This window comes from Thermobia domestica, chromosome 8 (assembly GCF_964235325.1).
Source record: "Thermobia domestica chromosome 8, izTheDome1.hap1.1, whole genome shotgun sequence".
In the NCBI taxonomy this organism is placed as follows: domain Eukaryota; kingdom Metazoa; phylum Arthropoda; class Insecta; order Zygentoma; family Lepismatidae; genus Thermobia; species Thermobia domestica.
Genome location: NC_137461.1, coordinates 172099245 through 172126508, shown reverse-complemented (window position 1 = coordinate 172126508; position 27264 = coordinate 172099245). Strand labels below are relative to the sequence as shown.

The 27264-nt window shown below is 36.4% G+C and overlaps 1 protein-coding gene across 9 annotated transcripts in view; it reads right to left on the bottom strand.

The window, feature by feature from the left end:
* The window catches only part of sky (GTPase-activating protein skywalker), a 493757-nt gene that overhangs the window by 312049 nt on the left and 154444 nt on the right, over positions 1-27264 (bottom strand). For all 9 annotated transcript variants that reach the window (XM_081769280.1, XM_081769272.1, XM_081769271.1 and 6 more), the window contains one exon: positions 56-180. In XM_081769280.1, coding sequence (XP_081625406.1) covers positions 56-180 — 125 coding nt within the window. The remainder of the gene's footprint in view (positions 1-55; positions 181-27264) is intronic.

Here is a 27264-nt window from a genome sequence, read left to right as displayed (position 1 = left end):
CTTGAAATTAGATCTCATATATGTGCCTACTTACTAAATTATATTTTATACTTACAACGTATTTCTTCATTAATTGCATAGCTGTCCTCCAAGTAACCTCATGTACAAGTTTTGTCTGAGTAATAAACATCTTTTCTCTGGCTGCAATCAGATTTGTCATACAGTTGTAACATTCTCCCTCTAAACAAAGAAAGAAAAACATCGCAAACAATTACCATATTGTTCAGTCACTTTTGAAACTAGCACAAGTATATATCACAAAACATCTTTAATAAAGTCTCCAACACTAAACTATTCTTCAAATTTTTAAATTCTACATATAGTGTTCAATGATTAGTCAAAAACAAAAAGATTGTGCATCGATTGATTCTTTAATGGACCCACGAGCAATTTAGTGCTGAACCAATATGTGTAGTCTCATCGCTTCAATCTTCTTGGAGAACAAGAAATGCTATGATGGAAGTCTGACTTTCACGACCGGCCAATATTCTGCCATTTGCTATTCAGTTCATTTATTTGTTATTTTTAATTCAAGGTTTAAATTAGACCAGGATGTCAAATATTTTAGAGAAAAAAAAATCTCTAACTTTTCCATGTTTTGCAGGTCAAAACAGAAAACTTCCCAGACGATACTTTAATGAAATCAAATAAACCCTGTGTTGTCTAATAATTATCTATGGTTACAAATATGTTGGCAAAATACCTTTAGGGTTCCTTAGATGCGGCGGAAGTTAAAAATGTCACTATTGTTGAAGATATGTGGAAAATTTAAAGAAATGCTAAGCTCAAATCCAAAGTATTTTTGATGGCCTACCACCTCTCTATTAGCTATTCCTATCCAACGTATGATTCAATAGAACTGCTAAATTTTTCAAGTACAACAAAGTTAAAAAATAAACATAAAAAATGTATACAGAAATTAAAAAAACGATTGGGTATATCTCAAAAAAGTAACAGATATCAAAACAAAATTTCATTTAAAATAATACTAAACTTAGCATTATTTCTTTACATAATCGGCATTGTTATTGAGGCGCTTATCATAAGAAGACATGTTTGTCAATGCCGATGTTATACTCCTCTATCGCCAATGAGTGAGGCCATGAAGTTTACGCCAGAAAGTAAAGAACTATTACGCACTACGCCGCGCACAGGCCCCTCACTATTAGGACTACGTGCTTGCCGGTTAGCTCACATCCCTGCTTCACTATGAGTTGAGTCTCGCTCTGATGCGATCATGTTCGTTTACCTCCTAGTTGTTCGAAGTGGTGGTTGCAATGCAGAATCCCCCCCAAGTGTGAAATCAGTAGTAGTATTTGTTTCTTGAATGCGCAAAATGTTCGGCCTATAGGAATTATAGGCAAATCACACAAGTGTATGATGAAAATGCTACGAATGAGTCTTCTGTTAGAAAATGGAGTATCATGTTCAACGAAACAAGAACAAATGTGCAAGATGAAGATCGCAGCGGCCGGCGATCACTCGTTTCGAACAACTTGAAAGAAAAAGTTAAAGAAAAAACTCAGGAGAATATGCGCTTTACCTTGGATTCTTTTCTAGAAACTTCGAGGTCTCTCCTACATGAGCTGGCCACAGTTCATATAGGCTACAAAAAATATGTGCTTGCTGAATTCCCAAACAGTTGACAGAAATCCAAAAGACAAAACAAATGGGAGCAGATTCGTATTTCATTAACCAATATGCAAAAGAATGTAATGCATTTCTCAGTTACATTGTTACGGTATGAAACACCTGGATCTACGCGTCAGTCTATGGAGTTACATCACATCAATTCTGCTTTAAAAAAACAGAAAAGCAAAGCCAAACCTTATTACCAGGAAAGTGACAGCAATGGTATTTTAGGATTCCAAAGGCTTACTCCACATGGAATGGATGCTAAGATAGGAGACAGTAACTGCAGCCGCCTACTGTACGAGTTTTCGATTATTATGACGCGCTATCTAAGACAAGAGACGTGGAATGTTCTTCGCAGGAACTGCGTTGATTCATATCAACGCTCAGCCTCAAGCAGCTACAGCAACGCAACAGGAATTTTAACGTGTCAAATGGGACGATTCTGAGTTGCCCTTTCAGTCCCAACTTCGCGGCTTGTGAATTCCACCTTTTAGCTAAAATGAAGGGCTTCTCGGGGTAAAACACTTCCAAAGTGACGGTGCGCTTAAAGAAGCAGTACTTCATTGCTAAATATTAACATTAGAAAACTTACGTCTCGTTATCATGGTAAGATCTCAATAACAATGGTGATTATGTAGAAGAGTACAGTCGTGTTTAGTATAGTAGTAAATATCTTTTGTTTTTGTGCAGCTAGATCCAATCGTGTTTACTTAATGGACGACCCTCGTAAAACAATACATACGAGTACGTGAAAAACACAGATAATTCAGTATCTTCGAAAAAGAACTGTAACGTTCTGTATTCACGGGTGAGAGAAGTTGAATGATACACTGCCTTGTTTGGCAACTCAAATAGTTTATTCAGTGAAGAAACAGAAGTACTGCTACCAGAATCCACAATACTACGACCAAAAAAAAAAAAAAAAAAAAAATGTTAAGTGTGTTTCTTTCGTCTCTTCTAGCACCAACTACATGAGACGTGGACCTACGCCTTAACAAGAAGTTCGACACACATGAGCCCCCACCGGGAATCGAATCCTGATCTCCTGCACCCAAAGCATGTACCCGACTCATATAATCACGACGGAGCTCTATAGTGAAAACGTTCTTGGTGATGTTAGTGAAGTTTACTAAGCTGGAAGAACTTCTTCCAAAACACCAACACAAGATCACAATACCTGTTGCAGTTCTTCTTTCATTTTCGAACTTGAAATCACTAATACAGTTTCTTCCAAATTTCTCTTCACTACGATTTTATTAACTAGCTATTGCTATTTAAAGCTTCAGATACTTTTGTTTTCTTCACAATAGTTGGAATCATTATCATGCTATCATCCCGCTTCTTGATGCAATCATGGAACATATATGTGGAAATATTTTTTGTCATGTGAATTTCATACTCAACATATTCAAATTGCATTTTTACTATGAAATCTGTTTGTGCATACCCAACAAAATAAATTCAATTGTTTTTGCCAAATATTGGTTTCCTGTAAAAAGCACATGTATCTGCAGCCGGCGGCATGCCCAATAACAATGAAGATAATATTTTTCTATTAAGATCTCCTCGTTCTAACTTCATTAAAAAAAAAATGAAATTCATTGCATCCAAAATATGTTTTTCAGTATTTTCTTTATGACTCTCAAGTAATGAAGAGAGATGTATTAAAATTATCTCAATCGATAACTACTTAAAATATCCGGAAGAATTTTAAAGAATTAGTGTCAGTGTCTGAAATTAACCACGAATTATTTACGATTTAAATGTCATCTTCGGCATACACAAAGAGACACACCAATGTGCTGGCAAAGAAGCTTTAAACAGAAATATAAGCACGAGTATATATGAGAAGTAAATTAAGGTATGACCAATATGCAATTTCCTCCCAGTACTATTTTTAACCTTTAAGCCCTTTTCGGGAATCTTTGTTTTTAACATCTCCTATATAGTCCTGGTCCATTGATTGAAGTTAGGGATAGGTGGTAGATATATTTTTATAAATACAACTTTCTGGATATTTCTAAGTTTGCGAATCTCACTTAGAGCACTATTTACTATTTCTCTGATGACAGTCTGGAGAACTTGAGACCTCCAGCTCAGATAGCTGGAACGTGCTTAATCTTTAGACAACTGTTTCTAGTTTCGTTTACTATCAAATTTCATATTTCCTCTACGGTTATTCCTATTTAAATTCTCTTTCATAAGAAATAAGTAAGTAAAACTTGGAATGATAATATTTAGCGGCGCATTTCAGTGCACTAATTATTTTTAAGAAATATGTAAATACCTACTAGAACACTGGCAGTTAGTAATCGTTTACTGCATTTTAAGAATATGTGTTATTTCACTAATTTTATTGGTACTTTCTAGCAAACATTGACGAACAGTTGACATGTAACAACAACTGTAAATATTTGTACGTCAGTTGTATGTTTAGGGAAAATTAATTTTTGCGCACATGTAAAGTAATTTTTAATAATTATTTCTTAAAAGCTGGAAACTTTCATATATAACGTGAACAAGAACAGTAAGAATTTACATTTCTTAATCCTATATCATGTATTTCGAAAATATTTAAATCTAATAAGCCCCATAGCAGAACATGCCGCGATCTGCGTTGTGATCGCAGAAAATCTGCCGCGCCTGTGCAGAAAAATTGCCAAAAGAAAAAATAGTCAACAAAAAAGTATAAAAACATGCGTGCTATGTGTAGATGTCTTAAATGTACAGACGACTCACATAAATGTAGTTTGAACTGTTTTTTACGTTGTGTAAAGCGTATTTTTAACAATCATAAATATTTCCTCTGCAGAAATTGACGATTAATGTTATTTTCCCATGTTTGTCTCTACCATTTCTGCATTCAACTCTTAAAAGTGAGGTAGCTTCATTTGTTACAACTGCTGTAGCATCATTTGCCAGTTGGGATCGTAGCTTGTAAGATTACTGTGATTCGCAGAAGTCGGCACGTGGTAGGCCTACGAGTTCCCATTTTTGACATTAAATGCCAGAAATCTTTATCACTGCATTTATTTAGAACATAATTATGTGGAAAATTTCATCGAGATTTGGTTAGCATAGAGTATTTTGGCCGCGTGTAACAAATTTGGATTTGGCCATCAGTACCTAAGAAATAACTGTGTTGGGTTAGCTGTAGATGGGCAATAAAGCTTGGTGTATCAGGACATATCAGTAAGGAGCTAGCTGTACCAAGAATATGTTTCTTGGGATTGTATGCATCGCATAGGACTTACGCAAAAGCACTCTGAAACACCTGATGTCATTCAAAAAGGACAAAATCTCATAAGTGAAGCAATGAATTTTCTTCTGGCAAGAAATATGAATTACTACTGGAAATATCATCAAGAGAGTCACGTAAATGCTTTTATAGAAATAAAGTTCTCAAAACAATTAAGTTTGCTGCCTATTTTGACACTGTTTTTAAGCCATTTTTAGCAGATTATGCAGCTTTTGTCAGTGCATATGAAAAAAGTCCTGATTACTTTGCTCTAAGATATCGACTTTTCTCAAAATCCAATATCTGTGCCATTCTATTGTTAAGTGATAGTTATTCATTGTTGAGTAAAGTATCAAAATTTGTTCAGAATACCGATAATTTACCTTGGAACACTTACTATTTCATGGACTTGAGTTTGGTTTAAAGCTTCAAATGAACAAGCTTTCAGAAATTATTACGATTGTAAGTATGGAAGATATAGCTCACAAATAAAGGTGCTACCAGATCAGTTTTTTAAGAACACAAAATTGATCGCTTGTATATGTGAAACTGGTAATTTCTATGGAATTCCACTAATGGATCAACCCATCAGTTCAAAAAATTCTGAGATCTGGAGAAAAAAAAAAAAAAAACCAGAGCAAGAAGAGGCTGATATTGCTTTAATAGCACAAGTTTTCGAAGAATACCCAAAGTTTTCAAATTTTCTTTTGGAACAATTTGAAGTTTATACATATTAGTCTGATGCTGACACAAGCTTCTTGAAATAGATAGTGTCTAGTTCAGAATTTTTTTTAATTTGGATTTTTTAACTTTTCCAAGAAGTAATGTTACTGTTGAGCAAGCAGAGAAGGACTTTCCGTCTTCTTCAAACTTCTTCGAGTTTGTGAGTATATTCCCATTTCAGTTTTTGATAGCTATAGATCAGGTTAGATCATTTTCTGAATACAAGCTTTTCATTAAATTTATGCAGGTCTTGGTAACCAGCTCAAGAAATCAAGAAAAGTTTTTTGAATTGAAGACTCTCTTTAAAGTTGCAGTAACAGATTTCCGAGCTTTTTGCAGTAAAGCTAATGATGTTTTGTTTGACTATAACATTGTCTGGGGCCATATGTGAAAGCTGGGGTTCAGTGGTTATTAATATGATGGAGAAAAGGCCAGCAGCAAATTATGGACTTAGTGATTATATTGGAACAACAGATCAGCTTACATACATTATCCTATATGGACTCCCATTAGGATATAAAAAAAAACAAGAAAATTCCTTAAAGCTCTCTCATTACAAAATACGGTGAATCGTATCATAAATATTTTAAATCTGCTTCTTTAGCAAAACACTTTCAAAATGTGATTTCACAGGTTGTAATACGAACTAGGGATACCGCTGAAAACTGTTTACCATGCTTCATGTAATGCTATAACAAAAACAAGATAGTATCATCTTGATTTTTTTAATTTTGGAATTCCTGTAGACAATGTTCGACTTACAAAAGCTCATCGCAGAAAGACAAAGAAAATTCTCCCAACGGGCTAATGAGTATATTTTGAAATATTTGTATGTATTCAGATAATTTTATTTATATTCTTACTAATTATTCACTCAAGCTTCCAAACGTTTATATGTAATATAAGCATTTACTAGTATAATCAATTTTCCTATACAAAGATGTAAATTGTGTTATGCCATCTTATATTTTACTTTGTAAATTTATTATTGTCTAAAATTTGCATTTTCTATTTCAGAGACGTGTATTCGCATTTGTAAAAGCTATCTTCAATATTTACATTTTTTGTGTTACAATATATATTGAAGAACCCGACAAGCAAGGCAGATAACCATAGTACCAAAAATATTTTCTTCAGAAACTTATTTCACTATTGGAAAGTGAAATTAATAATAATTTTTAATTTTCAATGAATAAATATGTATCATGGTCTGAATGTGAATCCCACACATGAAAATATTGCAAATAATATGAATAAAATGAGAAAACACTTCAAACAATGAATTAATTTCAACTTATAAAATACTTTCAGCTTTGCAATTATTTGAACATAAAAAAATGAATATTGAAATGAATATATATTTTTCAGTTCAAATAATAACACTTCACTGTTCATTTATAACACACTGTTTATACTTTTACTATATGCACACGTCACACTGTCCAAGTTCTCCACTATCCACAATCTACACCATGCTCCAGAACCATGTCCAATCTCATAGAACATTCTCTTCCATTGAATGGACATTCGACGATTACATCTTCTGCTCCTATCCTCTTCCCATTGGATAGGGCTAGGTCCATCGGTGGAAGTTCTTGAAGTTCTCAGCAGGCCATAGTCCTTTATGTTAACTTAGGACTATTTTCCAAAAATTTGGCGCTAATATAGAGATGCTTATGGCACTATATTTTATTGCGTATAGACTTATTTAACGTATGATTAATTGATTTGATTTTTTTTTTTTAAATCTGCTGCACCTGCTACTGCATTCGTGTTAATTGGAGGTGAATAGGATGTGTTCTTCTTATTGTTTGGACCTACGTGTGTTCTTCCTTGTGTTATATTCTTCATGTATGTATATCAAGTGTATGCTCTTTACATGTTACATGTAATTATTATAAGGTAAATTGCGTAATTACGGTTAAAAGGAAGTTGACTTGGGATAGGTTAACAAAAGAAATGTAAGTATTTCTTCTTTCATTTTTTTTTCAAATCCCTTCAGGAGTACCAGTCATGACACGCACGTCCCAATCCTCAATGCCTACGTACAACTTCATCAAATAAGTACATGGTACACGATAGATTAATATTGAAATATGCCTATATAGGGCATGATGCTGAATCAAATATATATATAGATAATATAATACGCCTATAGATATAATCTCAATGATGACTGTTACATGAATACTATAATGAAGAGAGAAACAAACCAATATAAACTCGAATGATGGAGAATTATATTGAGGCAATGTCAGATGTCTACAGATGCCAACCTGTATCCATCTAAGGGATGGTCTGACGACTAAACGAAGAAGATCCAACCCACAAAAACCAAATAAACCTACCCACTATAAGTACGACCACGAAGACACAAGAGATGTGGTTAACAAAAAGAAATTACACTAAGGAAACCCCAAAGAGTTTTTATAGAAAACAAACAAACAAACACACACACACACACACACACACACACACACACACACACACACACACACACACACACACACACACACACAAAATGCACATGAAATTCATGGTGAAACGTGGTCGTAGGTTTTAAGGTAAAACTTCAATGTTGTTCCAACAACAACAAAAGGAATACTCTAATAAATGTGTACATTACTCTAATGACTCCTGACATCTCTAAATTTAAACTGACTTCTTCGAAGTGCTAATGGTAATATTTCTCTAATAAGCTAAACAACTTTCGCTCGTCTAAATAACCATGTTGCACATACCACACAATATTTTCATCGACAAAACTAGAATGTACTTTCACTTCTTGATCTTCATTATTGAGGCTACATAATTGATCTTCTTTGCTTTCTTCTTCTTCTTCTTGGTTCATGTAATCTCCTTTGGCTTCCTTTTCAGCTCTCTCTAAAATATCACTCAACTGTTCTTCATCCACATGCTTCTTCAAAATTTCTAGCCACTTCTCCTAGTAGCTAGTGTTGGTCTCCACAGCTTCATTCTAGAAACATTCTGAAATCGAAGGTATTTGCCACTTTGCGGATCTACTACTTCAAATACATTTTCACCAACTTGTTTCCACAATAAGTAAGGTCCACGGTATACTTCACACAGTTTGGCTATACGTTTGTCCACTAAGCTACTAATATTATACTGACGTAGGAAAACTAAATCATCTTCACACAAAGTTCTTCGAGCTCTCTGATGAACATTTAACTTTTCGTTTCGTTGTTGAATGATTTTCTTTCGCCATAAATCAGCCACAATTAATTTTCCATTCCAATCTATACCTTCTTGCTCATCGACTGTTTCGTTGTTTTTCACAATTCCAAAATGTGATAAGGTGAATTCTTCTGGCTTGATGTTAAGATGTAATTCTGCGGGCGCTATTCCCAAACTGGCACTAATAGTATAATTCAACAACAAACAAACTTTCACAATATATTCTGGCCATGATGAGAGAGAATCGCGGCACAACACACGCAAAATTCTTTCTAAATCAGCATGAAATCTTTCGATGACATTTCCTTGTGCGTGGTAAGGCGTAGTATAATGTATTTTGATGTTATACGCCTCCATAGCTTGTACGAATTCCTTGCCAATAGACTGTGGTCCGTTATCTACCAAGATGTTCATGAAAATACCAAGATGAAGAATGTATGACTCAGTAAGACATTTTGCTACACTTGCACTTGTTGCACGTCGAAGTGGATATGCTACTAAATAACGAGAGTATACATCACACACTGTTAACAGGTAAGTTTCACCATGTTTACCTCGAGGGAGAGGACCTACTAAATCTGCTGAAACCAAATAACGAATGTTTTTCGCTGGCACTGATTGCATTAAGCACTTCACTGCGTGATTATCTACCTTCGTCCTCATGCAGACCTCACAATCAAGAATGTACGATTTAATGTCACTACGCATGGTTTTCCAATAAAACATGCGTGAAATGATATTAAACACTTTCATGAATCCCAAGTGACCGTAATGATCATGGTAGCCAATTAAAATATTTTTCACTAAACATGGAGGTACACACAATTTTAATCTGTCTGGGAAGTGAAAATCTCTCACCATCAAAATACCATTTGTCAAAGTGTAATTTTGTTTCCAATTTCGAGCACTACTACGAAAAGAACTTTTATTAGCACTACTTTCACTTTCACTTATATTACTCTGTAGGTAACTAATAATAGGACGGTATTCGTCACACTCCCATTGTAATTTCGCAATTGTAGATGGATCTAAATCGAACACTTCTGATTGAACAGCCTGTATGGGATTCACATTCACCATTAGGTCTTCCTGTGTTGGTAAAATACGAGATAAACAATCACTTAAGTTGTTGGTTTTACCATTAATAAATACAATTTCGTAATCATAAGATTGGAGTTCAAGCGACCACCTCATAAGTCTAGCATTCCAATTACGCATGCGCCTTAACTGTACCAAACCTTTATGATCAGTTCGTATATATATTTTTGATCCTTTTAGCCAAACATGCCACTTACGGATACACCACACGAACGCAAGGCACTCAAGCTCAGTAATTGCATAATTTTGTTCATGTTTATTAAGGGTTCTACTTGCATATTCTAACACACACTTTTCCCCATCTATAATTTGATAACACACACAAGCCAACCCGAGTTTGCTTGCATCACTTTCGAGGTAGAAAGGCTTATCGAACTGTGGATGGTGTAACTTCACATCTTTCACTAATTCAGCCTTTAATAACTCAAATGCCCTTTGGTGTTCTTCTTCCCACTCCCATTTCTTTTCCTTCTTTAAGAGTTCATAAAGGGGTTGAGCAATAACAGCATGACCTTTGACTGTTCGCGAATGCCACTGAACAGCACCAAGAAATGAACGTAACATTTTTAAATTCTTCGGCACCGGTAACTTCTCGATTGCTTCAGCTGATTTCGGATCCTTTCGTATGCCTTCCGAAGATACGTAATAACCTAAATAGTTAATTTCACTTACACCAAAAATGCACTTCGATAAATTTAGCGTCATGTTCGCATTACTCAACAAACTAAGCACTTCATCTAACTACTGTAAGAATTCAGATACGGTTTCACAAGCAAGAGCTACATCGTCCATATACCTGATTAATTTCTCTTGTAATGTCAGTGGGAACACTTTATTTAGGCACAATTGCAATACAGACGATTCATTTTTCACACCGAACATCATACGTGTATACTCATATAATGTTCCTTCAAACAAGAAAGCTAAGTATGGCATAGAATCTTCTGTAATTCCACGTTGTTGATACGAACTAGTAAAATCAAGAGTTCCTAGCACACGTTTTCCACTAAATTTAGCAAAGAGGTCGGACAACTTTTCTACACACAGAGCTGGATTCTTAATGTGCACATTCTAAGCTCTACAATCGGTTACTATTCTCAGCGCTCCACTCTTTTTCAAAACTACGTGCAACGGTAATAGATAACACAATGAACTAGGTCTGATTACACCCCACTTTAACAATTTTCGAATCTCTTTACGCACTCCTTCCTTATATTTGTGCGGAATATCGTAAGGACGAGCAACGATGGGTTCACTGGTATTTACTTCTAATCGGTACTGAAATTTATTACACAGGCCAGGAAAACGAGCGAACACTTTTCTATGTTTCAATAACAACTGAAATAATTCTTCTTTCTCGTTCTCAGTAAACAGCGTAGCGCGTGTAACTGCATCCCTTATGTCATCTACTGTGAAATATAGATCTGGTGGGAAGCCCTCCATTAAGTCACTAGCTTCAATTTTCCCTAAAGGCTCGGCGCACCGACTGCGGAACACATTCAGCGTTCTCGCATAAAACTCATTGAGGTCCTTTATCTCGGACAACACAACAATAGGGGCTACCTTGCACTTAATTTCACTTACATTAGCTACAATGACATTTTCACTATTTCTCTGTATTAAAGGCACTTCACCACTAATTCCTTGAAATTCAACGCGCAAGTTACTTCGCTTAAAATCGATGACACTGTTTAATTTCTCAAGAAAGTCTGCACCGAGTATTACGTCTTCGTGCAGTTCTGGTAACACAAGAAATTCAACTGGCACTTCCACATTTTCAATTCGTACCGGTAAAATAACCTTTCCTTTCACGCTCTTTTTCTTTCTTCCAAGAAAATCACACAAAACAATATGCTCTCCTTTCTGCAAATGCACATTCGTTACACATTTAGTTACTTCTCGAAATATGTTATACCGTAACAAGCACAATTCTGATCCACTATCTAATAAGCAAATTTTGGGTTGATCGTTAAACAAAATTTTTACTCTCATTGTATTACGACCTAATTCGCACTTAACTATTTCTTCTTCACTAATATTATCTAAATCATCATCTGCTTGTAAATCTTCCTCGTTGCACATATGTGGAAAAGTAATCCTGTTTACGCTACTGAAATCCCTCCCCTTTGCGTCGACCGACTGGTAGGGCGATACTAGTTTAAAGGCACAGAACCCTGCGGGTAAAACCCACCTTGTTGGTATGTATACTGGCGTTGCTGATTATTGCCGTTATTTACATTAGGACCTCTATTGAACGTTGGAAACCAATTATTATTTTGATTCGAACTACCTTGGGAATTCGGCGCAGTATTTTGGTTTTCGTTTGCCCTTGCACCTTGCGTTTCATTTCGATATTCATTTGCACTCGTGTTTTGTCGGCCATTGCCTTGTGACTGATTACCACCGTTTGAGTTATTATTATTTCTGTTAAAATTACCTCGCCGTCCACGTCTATGAAATTTCTTCTTCCATCCTTGTTTGAAATTCGGGCGCGCACTATGATCACTACTCACTTCACTACCGTGTTCTACTTTCACATTATTCACGCTAACACCGGCACCACCTTGCTGTTTCTGTTTATTACGTTGATTGTCATACATATTCGTTATTCCCGACAATCCTTCAATCGACTGCACACTCGCAAGAAACTGATTTATATTATCTGGCATAGAGCCCATCATAGCTAATTGGTACCGCTTGGGCAGGAGAGTGATGATGTATGACAACGTAATGGTTGGATTTTCATGTTCTTCCAGAGCTTGAATTTGGCTAAAACGCTCTGTCACGAAATCAACAATACTACTGTAACGTTTTGGATCAAGCGGAATAGAACGCAAATTACGTAGGCGCGTGGCTTTCACTAAGGGACTCTCGAAAGCATTCTGAAACCCTATCACAAATTCTTGGAAACTTTGACAGTTCTTACCGTGCAAATCATACCATTTAAGCACACTGTCTTTAAGAATCAATGGCATAATTATCAAATATTCGCTTTGAGGCACTCCGGCGAACGACATTTCTCTATCGAAATTTTCTAAAAATGCACTTGCACTTTCTTTCATCATATCACCTGAAAATCTAGAAAGTTGCTTAATGTCTGCCAATCGTAATGAACAACACCGTGCACTCACTTCACTGTTTCTTGCACGCTTAGTATGCGGGCTTTCTCTTTCAATTTTGATTCTTGGCACGGTCCTCCTTATTACACCACTTTCCACTTCAGTATCGGACACCGTTTATTTATTTGTTTATTTATTTATTTCTAGACACAACAGGCTATATAACCCAATTACAGTGTCCGTTACATGTATTAAGCGACTATAACACATTCATACATTTATATTATAATACAATTATAGTTATAATGTAATTGCAATATCATTGATGTTCTTTCATTTAAAATTATTTCTTACTACATTATAAAGAACTTCCTTGAATTGACTTACGCTGTTACTATTAACATCCAAATCCATTGTGTATTTTGTTAACCTATTGTAGGTTGTACTCAATCTCCATACTGGTGACCTCTTGTTTGCATTTGTGTGTAATCTTGCAGTGAAAAAGAAATTGAAATTTTTAAGGCGAGTTACATTTGTAGGAGTGCGTATTTTAAATTCTTGCAGTAAATTGGTGCAGTCGATTTTATTATTAAATAACTTATATAGGAACAACATATCTTGCATTGTTCGTCTCTGTTATAGACTTAATGTATTAAAGTTTAAATTTAAAGATTGACTATTATATGTTTTCGGATATACTTGTGTCTCCCTATATGTCAAGTACCTTAGATATTTATTCTGAACTTTTTCTATATTATTTAAATTTGTTTTTGTGTAAGAGTTCCATATAGTGGCTGCGTATTCGAGTTTTGTACGTACGTAGTGTTCATATAGCTTTCGGATAGCGGTAATACTAGTAAATTCTTTACTGATCTTGATAATGAATCCAAGGTTTCTGTACGCCTGGTCAATCATGTGATTTATGTGATTATTAAATGTTAAATTTCTGTCATATATCACCCCTAAGTCCCTGACAGTATCCGAGGTTGGTAAAGTGATGTCATTCATCTTATACAAAAATTTCTGAGGGGTTTTGCGGTTTGTAAATGACATTACATTGCATTTGTCAGTGTTCACGTTTATGATGTTCTCTTTGGACCATTCCATCAGTTCATTCAAGTCATTTTGAAGCATTTAATGTTCATTTACAGTCATTTAATGTTTCTATTGCCATGTATATTTTAACATCATCTGCAAATATCAGCGTGTGACAGTTTTGTATACTTCGCGGTAGATCATTGATAAATAGTAGAAACAACAATGGCCCTAAATTTGACCCCTGTGGTACCCCTGATAGTTGTACATATTCCTGAGACTTACACCCTTTGTACACGACGAATTGTTTTCTGTTTTCCAAGTAAGATTTAAGTAGATCAATAAGTTCGCTGCCGAAGCTAAATTGTTTAAGCTTGCTGAGCAATCTATTATGATTTACGCTGTCGAACGTTTTCGCGAAATCTATGTATATTACATCTACTTGTCCCCCCAAGTCTAGTGTTTTACTTATAAAGGTAGATATTAGACTAAGATTTGTGACCGTTGACCTGCCTGTAAGAAAGCCATGTTGTGATTCTGATATAGATGGTCGCACGTGTGCTATTATCCGCTGATATAAGACTGTTTCATAAATTTTAGCAAAGGTGCTTAAGATTGAGATGGGCCTATAGTTTTTAATTTCTCTCTTATTATTATTCGATTTCGGGATAGGTGAAACTCTCGTTGTTTTCCACTCATTAGGAAATTTTCCGGATTTAATTGACAGGTTAAATATGATTTTCAACGGTGTTAGGAAGTGATCTATACAACCCTTTACAATATAGCTTGGGATTCCATCGGGTCCTACTGCTCTTTTGGATTTCATCTTTTTTATTATATTAGCAATTTCCTGTATTTCTATCGATGATATACGCAGTATATTTAGACCGTTATCTACCCACACTAACTGTTCTGTTGTATTGTCTTTACTTTTACTGTATACAGACTGAAAGTAGTCCGCAAACTCCTTGGCGATTTCGTCGTCGTTGTTTATTTCTTTACTATTATTAGACATGAATTCGGCATTTAAATGCCGTGTCTTACTTTTTACAAAATTCCATAATTCGGATGGATTTTGTTCTAAGGATGCCTCGGACATTAGTACAAAATTCTTATATGCATTCCGTACCTCATTTTTAATTTCCCTCCGTAATCTATTGAATTCTTGTTGATGGAAATTTTACTCCCCTCCCTCTTTTTTAATTTCCTATGATGATATGTTTTTGATTTAATTTTCTTAATTACATCCAGAGTAAACCACGTTGGATAATTTTGCGGGGAATTTGTTTTCTTTGGAACACAGAGGTCAAATATGCTACATATAGTGTCGTAAAAGGATTTAAAAGTTTCGTCTACATCACTGTATCCTGAAAGATAGTCCCAGTTTACCCGCCCAAGTTCAGTGTAAAGTTTTTTGAAGTATGCCTTTCTAAAATTATATCCCGTTACATTACGCTTAGATTTTGCTTGTTTTAGACGACTCAATTGTATTTCAACGTTCAGAGTAGGGCGATGTTTATCTTCTTTGACAAAGGGATAAGGTTCTTTGCTAACTTTTACGTGGTCTAAATTACTTAGAACTAGATCAAGAGTTTTACCGAATTTATTATGTACACTATTAAATGACTGTAAATTGTTAAATGACATGAAATTTTTAATGCATTGTAGTTTGGCCGGAATTTTGAGATAACTATTGTAGTCATTGAAATTTCCGTCCGGTAAATTGAAGTCACCAAGTATGAGAAGGGTACAACCTGATGGACATTTTGAATCAATTATGTCGAACACTTCCTCATATTTTTCAGTAGGTGACTCCGGTATAAAATATACTAACAGAATATATATAGTTACTTTTTCGCATAACAATTTAACCAACAGACATTCTACATATTCATTTGATAAGCAATCAATCATTACTACTTTATACTTTTTTAAGACCGCTAACAGTACTCCCCCTCCCTTGGTTTTCCCCGTTCTTTTGTTATCTCTATCTGTCCTATACACATAATAGCGATCGTCAAGAATCATTGAATCATAGTGTTCTTTTTGAAGCCAAGTTTCACAGATTGCAATTAGGTCAAAGTTAGACGATAATACATTGCAAAGGAACGATGACATCTTTGTCCTTAAACCTTTGCAATTTTGCATATAAATGTTTATGAGGATACACTTCTCCTTCTGTTTGTTATTTCTAAGAACGTCTTTATTTAACACAATATAAGTTTCAGGAATAGACAAACTGGTTGATCCCCACCCACATTTAGAAATTGCAGTTCGGAGGCTCCCCCTTTCGTCTGTGGTGCATTCTTTGTAGTTCATTGATTTCAATATTTCACTTGTTAGTAGCTTACCTGAAGAGCCAGCTTGGCATCAGATTGTTCTTCCTCTGCCCCGAGAGTGACTGGAGCCAGCAGTCCTTTGTCCTCTTGTCCGCTGCCCTGGTTCACTTGCCGGAAACTGCTGCAGTGTTGCTATATCACTTTCTTCTTGGTTGTTCGGTGTCCAAAAGGTAACACTTGAAGACGTTTCAGTTTTCATTGCTTGTAAATCACCTAAGGTATATCCTTTGTTATCAATGTACAGTTTGTCAAATTGTAACTTTACTCGTTTGCCACGGGATCTTTCTTCTTTCATGTACACTACGAGTTCTTTACGTATCATTCTAACGGCCGGTGAAAAGTCCTCGTGTATTATAACAGGACAACCCCGACATCGATATGCATTCTTTAGTACTTCCGACTTTCTTTTGTATGACGCGAACTTTACTATTATCGGTGCACTTGCTCCTTTTGATAATCTATGAGCCCTCTCGATTTCATAAGAATTAAGTTCAAGTTTTAACTGTTCTTTGCAAAAGGATTTCACAAGATGTTCTGTATCTTCCCAAGTTTCATTGTCCTTGCCTTGAATGTTCCTGAATACCAAATTGTTCCTGCGAGAATGGTTTTCTAATTTATCTATCGTGATTCTGTTTAATTCTACTTGTTCCTTCAACAGTTTATTTTCTTGCTTTAGTTCTTGAACTTCCTTAGAGACGTTGGCCAACTCTTTTCTGAAAGAGTGCATGTCGTCACAGAGCCCAGATATTTTCTTGTCCATGTCTTCTAGTTTCTTGTATAAATCATCTAGGGATTTTGGGCCTGGGTTTAGTTCGATATTTCCGATAATTAGAAGCACTACCACCACTGTTCCCGCTAACAACGCGCAACTTAGTGTTTTTGCTTCACTGGTTTGTTTTTCTTTTAGATTGCAACACTTCACCACACACCTTGCATTGTATGTTCCTATTCTTTGTCGCCAGCACTCCACACTGACACCCATCTTTTCACGCAAGAATGATCACGGGAGCTCACACAACACACATCCACTCTGGTCAACAACTACTACATGAAATTGAGACTCTCTGTTCGATTTTCTCTCACGCTTCACACTACGCACGGAACCTGTGTTTCTTCGTGACATATTACTTCCAGTATCATGGTGTTCATTTACTAATTCTATACGGCGCACACGCTCTGATAATTGCTCCACATCTTGCTTGGTTTCTTCACTTAAGTCACTGGCGCGAAGACATGTTTCAAAACACTGCTGGTTAAATTTACTCTGCTCGTGGCACACTTGAATACATTCTTGCACTGCTACACTGTATTCACTTTGTTTAGTCTCGCACTTCTGAATTCTACTTTCATGGTACTTGTCGAGACTTTCAACCAAACGCAACCTTTTTTCGTAATCACCCACTCTATTCCAACACTCGCTTAATTGACGTTGTTGGTCGTTCACTAGGCGCGTATTTTCTTCAACTGTGCCCCGTATATCATGCACTGCCTCAGCTAATTTACGTACGCTTCTACGTATATCTTCACTCGTGTTAAAACACTGATTCCACTGCTTCAATTCGTTCTATTAATTCATGCCGCACTGCACTAATACACTCATTCAAATTTTTAATTTCATTCTGCATGGTAACATTCACGTTGTTAATTTCACTGGATAAATCTTTCTTGCACTGGGATATGTTTTCACGGCACTCGCTACGTAATTCATACAAATCACTTTTGATGTCACTTTTCAATTTTTCTTGATTTTCATTCAACTTATTTTGGTTTTCACTTATAGACACGACACTTTCATTCAATTTATTTTGGGTTTCTTTAACTTCATTTATGGATGCGGTTAATTATCGCTGCATGGCGAGAATTACCGTCCTAAGATCTCCTTCAGCCATGATGACACAAATAACGCAAGTTCACTAACACAAATAATTGATTAATTTCTTCAAAAATCTAGAATTGCAAATAATTTTAAAAAATAATTCTCTAATTTTAGACAGGATTTAGGCTTCAACACGTAAGGATGAATGCACTGGATAAGGATACAACGACACGAATTTCATGTACTTTAGGACACCCTGAGATGGCGGCAAAAATTACGCAGTAAGTTTTGAACGTCAAGAATACCTAGGCCTATGCTCGTAGACACAAAAACTGAGCATTTATAAAAAAAGAAAAGGTTACTGGTTTTCCACATATCCCGACACCATTTTATAACGTTTACTCCATAGGATGGTAATCCAAATAGAGCAAACATTACATTAGGTAGTCGTAAATAGGATGTTTGCTGGAGCGTTTACGATGAAACAAGGTATTATAAGTAATAGCTCCTTTCAACGCCAATTACACATAAGCAAAGATTCTAAATACAACCTTAAATATGCTTACACACCAAAGATTCAGCATCATATTTTTCGAAAGATAATAAACACCACAAAAAATAAGTAAGAATTATTTCCAGTACTGTGCACTTAAACTGATTACCATGAGGCTTGAGGGCATGACATGCAAATCACAATCAATACGCACAAATTGACTTAAAATTTTAATAATTGATTAATCATACTTACATCCCTGTCGTTAGGTAGTGGGTATTACAATGAATTTTTATATCGATGTTTTATATACGATAAACTAAAGGTTGATACAATTGTAGATTACATTATTAAAAGATTATTGTGCAGCAGGGTTTCTTGAGCTGTCCTTTGTCCTTGTCTTCGCGCCGAATAGTGCTGCCTACCGCCAAATCTCTTTAGTTCTCGCTGTTCGCGTGAGTTTCTCGTGTTGGGTGACGTAAGAGCGGACAGAGCTGTGATTGGCTGGAGAAGCGCTAGCCAAGGTCAGGCCAGTCGTCTGCATCCTCTGAGCGAGAAAACACACACACAGAAAAGTAGTCTCCTTGCAAGTGACAGTTCTTTTAAAATAAAAGAAAATTAAACTGCTTGAGCCGCATACAGCCAAAATAATGTACAAACGAGTTTATGACAATAGTGGAAGCAGTTCTTCGAACCACTTAGACTATTTCGGTTCAAGAGACTAGATTAACAGTGCTCTGAACCATTTCGTAGGTCTTCTATGTCTATTGTCTCCATATTACACTATTCGTGTGTGCGTGAATCCTAAGACCAGAAACTGAATCTATAGTCTTTACAATCTAGCAAAAAATCTTTTCTTGAAGGTCAAATGATATTTTTCTAACCATTTACTAGTGACGTTATGTTTCCAAGTATATGGAAGAATAATGAGAATATTGAGGCAAAGAGAAGAATATTTTCCTTGTATTATTAACAATATGCGCTCAGGAAAAAATAATTTTACAGTATTGAACTTTAATGAAGAAATACTGACATAAAGCATCACAGACATATTTTATTCCAATAAATGAATAATGAATTCTAATAATCCTATTCGAGGTGTAAGAATTACCAACAATAGTTTCTTAAATTCTTTCACCAATTATGTCCATCACAAAATACTGCTTTGCAACCATCCCAAATTTTTACTCAAAATCACTCACTTCCTGCGGGGCCTCGATACCCCTACCTCAACAATTCTATGCATAACCAGAATCACAAGCACCTTTTAAAAGGAGGCAGACGGAACAACTGACTGTTCCTATACATTTGACTATTCAATTGTTTAAAATATAATTAAAATAACTAATAAATTACAACTAGGAACAATAGACAGTCCTTCTCCATTTAGTAACATAGATAAATAGCTTCCCCCGACAAACGTGAAAAAAATTTTCGAGCTCCGATCACAGTTTTTGGAATTTATCCGCAGTCCTTTACATTGGATGAAGTGGCTATACTGAAGGTCTATACAGAAAGTAAACTTTACACTACAAATTCTGTATTGTTTCCGACTTAAAAGCTAAACTTTTGATTGGGACTGAATTTTCAATCCTACATGAAGTCACAAAAATTTGAAACAAAGACTGTTACTTTGGGCAGGAAAAGACAGTACCCATTTATATGATCTTGGATGATGTTTTTAAACTGAAATTTGGAATGCCTACAAGAACTCGTCTTACGCTGCGTTTAAATACTATTATTTCTCTCAAACTGAAAATAACATGGCATATTGGCGCCACGAACTTTAATGAATAAGTTGTAGTTTACTAGAGAGTGTGAACCCATTACCTAAACCTGTCCCCTTCAAACGATTCCATGTCAGAAGGGTCTGGACAAAAGGGAGGAAACATAAAGGCCAGAGTCAAAAGGACCCCACGACAATAGGACCTGGGTAAAAACAGCTCCACGGCCAAGAAGCCTGCGATCAAACCACAAGTAGAAATACTGTAGGCACGAGGAAATGGCGTCCTCTCAGTAAGTTGAAGTGCTTGTTTAAAAGAAGGAAGAATATGAGTGTTTATTACCAGGTAACCAAAAAAGTTCGTGCCGTTTTGACATCCCATTAATCATGTACTCACAGAGAGGGAACAAAATGACGCAACGCACGTGACTGCCAAGCAATTAGAAGTTAGTCTGACCCTCGACCTTAAATAATACAGGCACGTTGCGCTCATACAGCAGTCATAACTCGTCTAGTGTCAGAGAAATGGAGGTATCGAAGCAGCTCGTTCGCGTGTGTTTGCTGTATAACTTTAAAGTCGGCCTGTCAGTTGCTGCATCAAATCACCGCATACGCCAGGCATTTGGGGAGAATACCGTGAACGAACGCACCGCCAAGCATTGGTTCTAGAAACTTCGTTCGAGAGATGTGAACCTTTCGAATGAACATCGCTGTGGACGACTCCATGTGTTAAGATAACGAGGCCTTGGAAGCAGCCATCGAGGAGAACAGTAGTCTAACGTGTGATGAACTTTTACAAATATTACAAATTTTCGCTGAAACAGTCAGTCTGCACCTATATGGGATAGGGAAGTCACACAAGTTAAGGCAAGTGAGTACCCTCCACGTCGACAGCCAACAAGGAACAGCGAGTGACAACCTGTTAGTCCTTGGTCACTCGGCAGATGAATACACCCATCGTCGATCGATTACTCACTGGTGAAGGTAAGTGGGTCCTCTATGACACTTCTAAGTCTAAAAGACATTGGTTGTCGCCACGTGACTCTGTTCCTCACACTTCAAGATGTTTCTGCACTCATAAAAATTATGTTCTCTATATGGTGGAACTGTCGGCAAATGCTGCATTACGAGCTCCTTCCACCCGATCAGACTATCACTGGTGACCTCTACTCTGAGCAGTTACAAAGAAAGCACCCTGCCTTGCAGTAGAAGGAGCTAACATTCGTGAATCGCAAGGATGTACTGTTTCTGCGCGATAATGGCAAGTGACATGTGGCAAAGAGAACCCGAGAGACCCTTCAGCAACTAGGTTGGGAGACACTGGGCCATGCACCATATTCACCGGATTTTTCGCCAATAGATTACCACCTGTTTCATTCGCTCGACAACCACCTCCGTGGGAGATGCTTCGCAAATGAGGGAGATTTGCGGAACGCACTCACGAACTTCTTTGCAGCCACGATCGCTAGTTTTATCACTAGGGTATTGTACAGCTCCAGGAATGTTTGCAAAAGGTGTTGGATGCTGAGGGAGATTACTTCGAAGCCTAAAGGTACGTGCCGTCCACTGTATTGCTCTTTGTTCATCACTGCTCTAGAACGGCAAGAACTTTTTTGGTTACCTAGTAGTAACGAATTGGAAACTTGAATGGTGATCTTGATTTTGTTTGTTGTTTGTTCTGCAAAAAACACTATCGCTTACGTAGGTTCCTCACGAAAATTTACTTGTGGCCCCGTCGTCCCTAGGCTTGTATTCTCGTGACACAACCTAATCAGGTTATATATTAAGGTTACTGTTTCCTCCTCTTTCTCCGAGTACTTCGCTCTTTCGCCACCAGATGCTCACTTTTTCATTTAGCAATCACTGCTGGTACCTCTACTGGAAAGAACTGAAAGATCGTAGCGCTCAGTTTGAATATGTCCAGGATATGCACACTTGAAGTGGGCGGGGAGAGGAATCCAAGTTTTTTTTTTTCGTGCACCTGCAGTCAGTCAGAGTCTATTTTTATAAGCCGTGTTGTTCAGCCGTAAGGCAAAACCTCAACCATTGACGGGTAACATATTTTTTTTTCTTTTTGCAGGTAGGAATAGAGTTTTTGTACGACAAACGGGAATTAAGTTGCAGAGAACGTCATTCGCAGCGCGTTGACAAATTTTCTTTCGTCCGTTTATCACATGAAGCTCTTTTTTTCGATTATTACCAGAATATGAGATAAAAAACTTAAATGGTTCTTTGTATACAGAAAACAAACAAACAATACTAAACATATCAGTATTATATGATTTTTTTTCTGAAGTGTATGATGCATGAAAAATGGACAGAATGAATGTTGACTTTTCTATTTGTCGCTATCCTTCTGAGTAGAGAGAATGCTGTGGCGCAACTAAAGGGCCTGCAGGGCCCGCAACACTGAGATGCCCAGAACAGAAAGAGGCCCATTTCTGTTTCGAAGTTTATAATGTTAGGATGTTAAAAATGATGTGATGTTTCAACTATATCTCATTTTACCTGTGAAGACGGTAACACCTGAGCGATTATTTAGTAAATTAAAAGCCAACAAAACTTATACTGACCAGCGAAAACATTAGGATCACTCGCTACTTTTTGAACGAAATCACTGGCCTGAGATAAGAGCTACGAGACATAACACAACCGCGCGCCAAACGTGACAAGAATCTCACTCGATTAGTCAGTGTGGTGCTTTGTGCCTTGAATGGGGAAGGACGACTATATATTAGGGTGACTAAATGGCTGGGAGCTTCATTTTGGAAACAACGCGACTTGTTGAGTTTTCGCGATCTGCCGTGCTTAGTGTATTTCAAAGGTGGGAAAAGGACAGTGAAACCAACATCGAACCAAACAACAAAAGGTGGAGCGACCACACCTCATTAAAAATGTCGGATGTACTCTCGAGGTTGGTACAGCAGAATAGGCGAAAACTATAGCACAATATATTACTATTATTATTATTATTATTATTATTATTAATAATAATAATAATAATAATAATAATAATAATAATAATAATAATAATAATAATAATAATATGCATTTTTTGCATATGAGCAAGTAGTAACTCACTAGATAGAACATAGAAAGTCAAAACTGTTCTCTGTAAATTTTACGTGACTTGTGAATGTGGAAAGAAGGGGTCCGTTTAACATTTTTGCGGGGAGGCCCATTCGTCCTTAGTTACGCTACTGAGAGTCCATATATATAAACTCCTGGCGCAACAGTTCCTTGTGATCTAAGTCTGCAGCGGGCTTATGTGAGTGGTCAGCACAACTACACCCACGTCGCCGGCTGTCTAGCTTGAAGTCCGCTATCTTTTAGTTTCCCAACTTTTCTCTCGATGTTTGGTCAACACAGCAATGTTTGAGTGCCACACCAGGAATTAAACCCTGGATGGCGCACACCGTATCACTTTCGCTAATCATTTGGTAAAACTCAGGTTAGAGTGTTACTGAATTATTTTTGGAATATGCCATTTCTCATAAGGTACAGTTCAAAAGTATTGTGACATAATTAAAAAGTTCATTATCAACCACGTATTCTTGCCTCTAATGTATCTAAAAGTTTTCGAGATATGTGTCAAAAATGGTTGAAACACTTGAAGTTAGTTTAGTAACTTGAAGAAGATGGTGGACTTATACATACATGATTAAAATTGCTCCAATTTTTATTTTTATTCTTCTTTCTCATAAAGAAATACAAAATCATAATTTCAACCATTTTGGTACATTTTTCATAATTTGAAGCGCAAACAGCCGGTATCTTTTCTTACGTTTTGAACTTCGGATTTATATTCTACTTGTCACTTATCGTGAAAGTCATATAATGACATGGGTCCCAAAGCTAGAATATATTGTGCGACAGAGGCAATGACAATTTTTGTCATTTCATCTCTCCAGATTTGTTAGATTTGACATTTATTGGACGATATCGGTTTTATAATACGAATAAATTTTTCGCAATAACGTGCATATAGTGGTCGTAAGAAATGACAAAAGCTAATATTGACCTTTATAATTTGACTGATACTTTTTCGATCGTGGTCTTCCCCTTAAATTTTGTAAAGGACAATATCATTTTAATTATCTTGGCCTAGTTTCCTAAAGCCTCTCATTCGTACGCTAAAAGAAGGATTTCTATTTTTTATGTATAAGTATTCAGGGAATGCAAATTTATTCAAAATTCCTTTACAATTAAAGTCAGCTAAACTGATATTCCTTCGAGATTTCTGTATTTTGAAAACAAATTCACGATTTCAGTTCTTTGTCTTTACTTGTTTCCATATTTTTTATATCAATACTGTATGATCAGTTTCCAGAATTATTTTAGTTTCCCGGTAAATCCATATACAACAAGTTCCAAATACTGCTACAATTTTAATGTGGTTTCAGGAGAATCTGTATATCTCATCCTTTTGTTACACTCTATATATATTTATCTACTATGTAAACAAACATCAGTGAAAGAAAGAGGTTGAGAGCTAACACGTGCTCCGTGAGGAACGTTGTCATTCCTTTTACTGGTATATCTAGAGAGTCTAGTGTTGCCACGAGACAAGACGAGACTTCTGGCAATGTCGTCTCGTCTAGGAAAGATGTGCCCGTCTCGTCTCGTGGCAACACTAAAAAGAGGCCTACAAAAAGAGCTGTTATACCAAGTGGTTAAAATTACAACTTTTAACCAAGTTTGGTTTGGTTAACAGAGCACAACACATAACACGACTGCAATCTTCCAGCAACGACTGCTTAGTTTCGACTGAACCAGTAATTATTTCGATAGAAACATTTGTCAATACCGTCAGTACAATCGAAAGGCAAATTTCCCCATTTATTCTGATATCCTTTTTCCAGAACCTCCTCGCGCCACTTCAACAAATAAGGAGGCCTATGTAACTTTCCCATTTAAAAATGGTTTAGCTTCGAATAACATTATAAAACAATTTAAAAAATATATATATTGTCAAATCAGCATCTTTTCAAAACTCTGTATCGAGAAAGGCTGACACGTTTCTGTCTTGATTCGGAACAAGAAAGACCATGAAACAATAGTTAGTTACTGATAAATTGCCACATCTACTTGTACTTCTATAACATGATTTTTATACGTAGATATATCCACCAGCCCCCGGAATAAAATCTTGTGAAACACTGATCTCAATGAATGCTTTACATTGTATTTGAATCTGGAGCACTATCACAAAATAATTAAACTTGAATCGATTGAAAAATGGAAGCGAAAGCTGTTTGTAAGAATCTTTTTCAAAAAATGCTTTAGGTATTCCCTGTTCTTTGTAGGATTTGAAACATTGAATCATTTGGATCATTTAAAATAATAAAAGGTGGTATACATTTCGAAGGCAAATAATTTATTCCGAGTTAATAAATTTTTAAGCAAATTCGTATTTTTCGAGACACGAAACGTTTCGTATTGTATCGTGTCTCGCCTCAAAGAGTCTTGTCTCGTCTCGTTGCAACACTAAGAGAGTCTTACGCATTCTCTTTCCAAGAAAATGAGCTAGAAACTTGAAAAGCACATTCAGTCAATTGTTATCATAGAATATACTATGGGTAGAAGGTGACACAGGCGGAATTTGTTCTTATGGAGCCCTTGGCGAGTTGGAGCCGTGGGGCTCTATTATTTGGATTGGAAACATTGACTCAAAAATATTTTACATTTAGCATACATACATATACACATACACATACACACACACATGTACATGTGTGTTACATATACTTTAATTAACGTGTGGACCTATGAACAAGGTCCGGTTCGCCCGCCCAAAAAACCGCCTCTGGGAGGTGGGTTGGAAGCGCATCCCTGAAACATAGAATTATGCTAATCGTAATCTTCTCAGATAGACTACACCCCGAAAAATAAGTAAGTAAATAAACATAGTTTTGTAATGTTTATCTTCCGTATACGAATAACTGAAAAATTTTAGTGCCTCAACAATGAGAGCCGTATACAGGTGATCCTCCGTTCCTGGCGAAACTTCCCTAGTTGCGGTCCAAAATTTCACACTATACCCTCTTTTGGCCCTCTCCCCTACGGTAGTTTTAAGAATTTTTATCTATTATCTACTCCCTTGGAGTAACTGTTGCTCTGCATTTTCACGGGCTTGCAACCGTCAGAATGAATATCCTGGCTGCTTTCCCAGCTACCCATTCAGCATGCAATAGATACATGCAATAACAACCAAATCCCACACAAACTACTCTACCCATCAAATATTTTAACATGGAAAGTTCTTTTACGCAACGTACTTCGTTTCTTTAAAATGGAATAGATCTAAATACAACTTCATTTTTTTTAATGTTCTTCTGGAGATTCGATAGCGAGATCGCTCACATCAAAAAATGAGAATTAGTGCTCTGACAATCTGGTAGAAATACAACATGTCATATATACATTACTGTGATTACATTGCTATTTATTCAATAATTATTTTTCTTAGAGCTTTCTTACTCTCCAGGGTACTCTTCAAGGGTATACAATTACTCTTCACTTATGCCGCGAAAACATATTCAGCTTGCAAATTTATTTCGGGAACTTCTCATTCCCTAATAAATGTTTATTCTCACAATTTGTACGTGCGTAAGCTAGCCTAACAGCCGACAAACTTACACAGAATCTCAACAGAGTTCAAATGTGCTCTGGCTGCTGTGAAACACAGGTCAGTTATATGGTAGGGGCTTTTAGAGTGCAATTCTAGGAACGCTGTAGGGGACCTTCCCGCTCCGCCTGAGACAAAAGAAAATCTGGCGGCACACAACTAATTCACACTGGTTACAAAGCAGGCGCAACAAAGTTCTGAATGAAAGTTTTCTTTTTCACTATTCCATTTTCCGAACAATAACATTTACCGATGACTTGTTAGCCCCTCCACCACCAC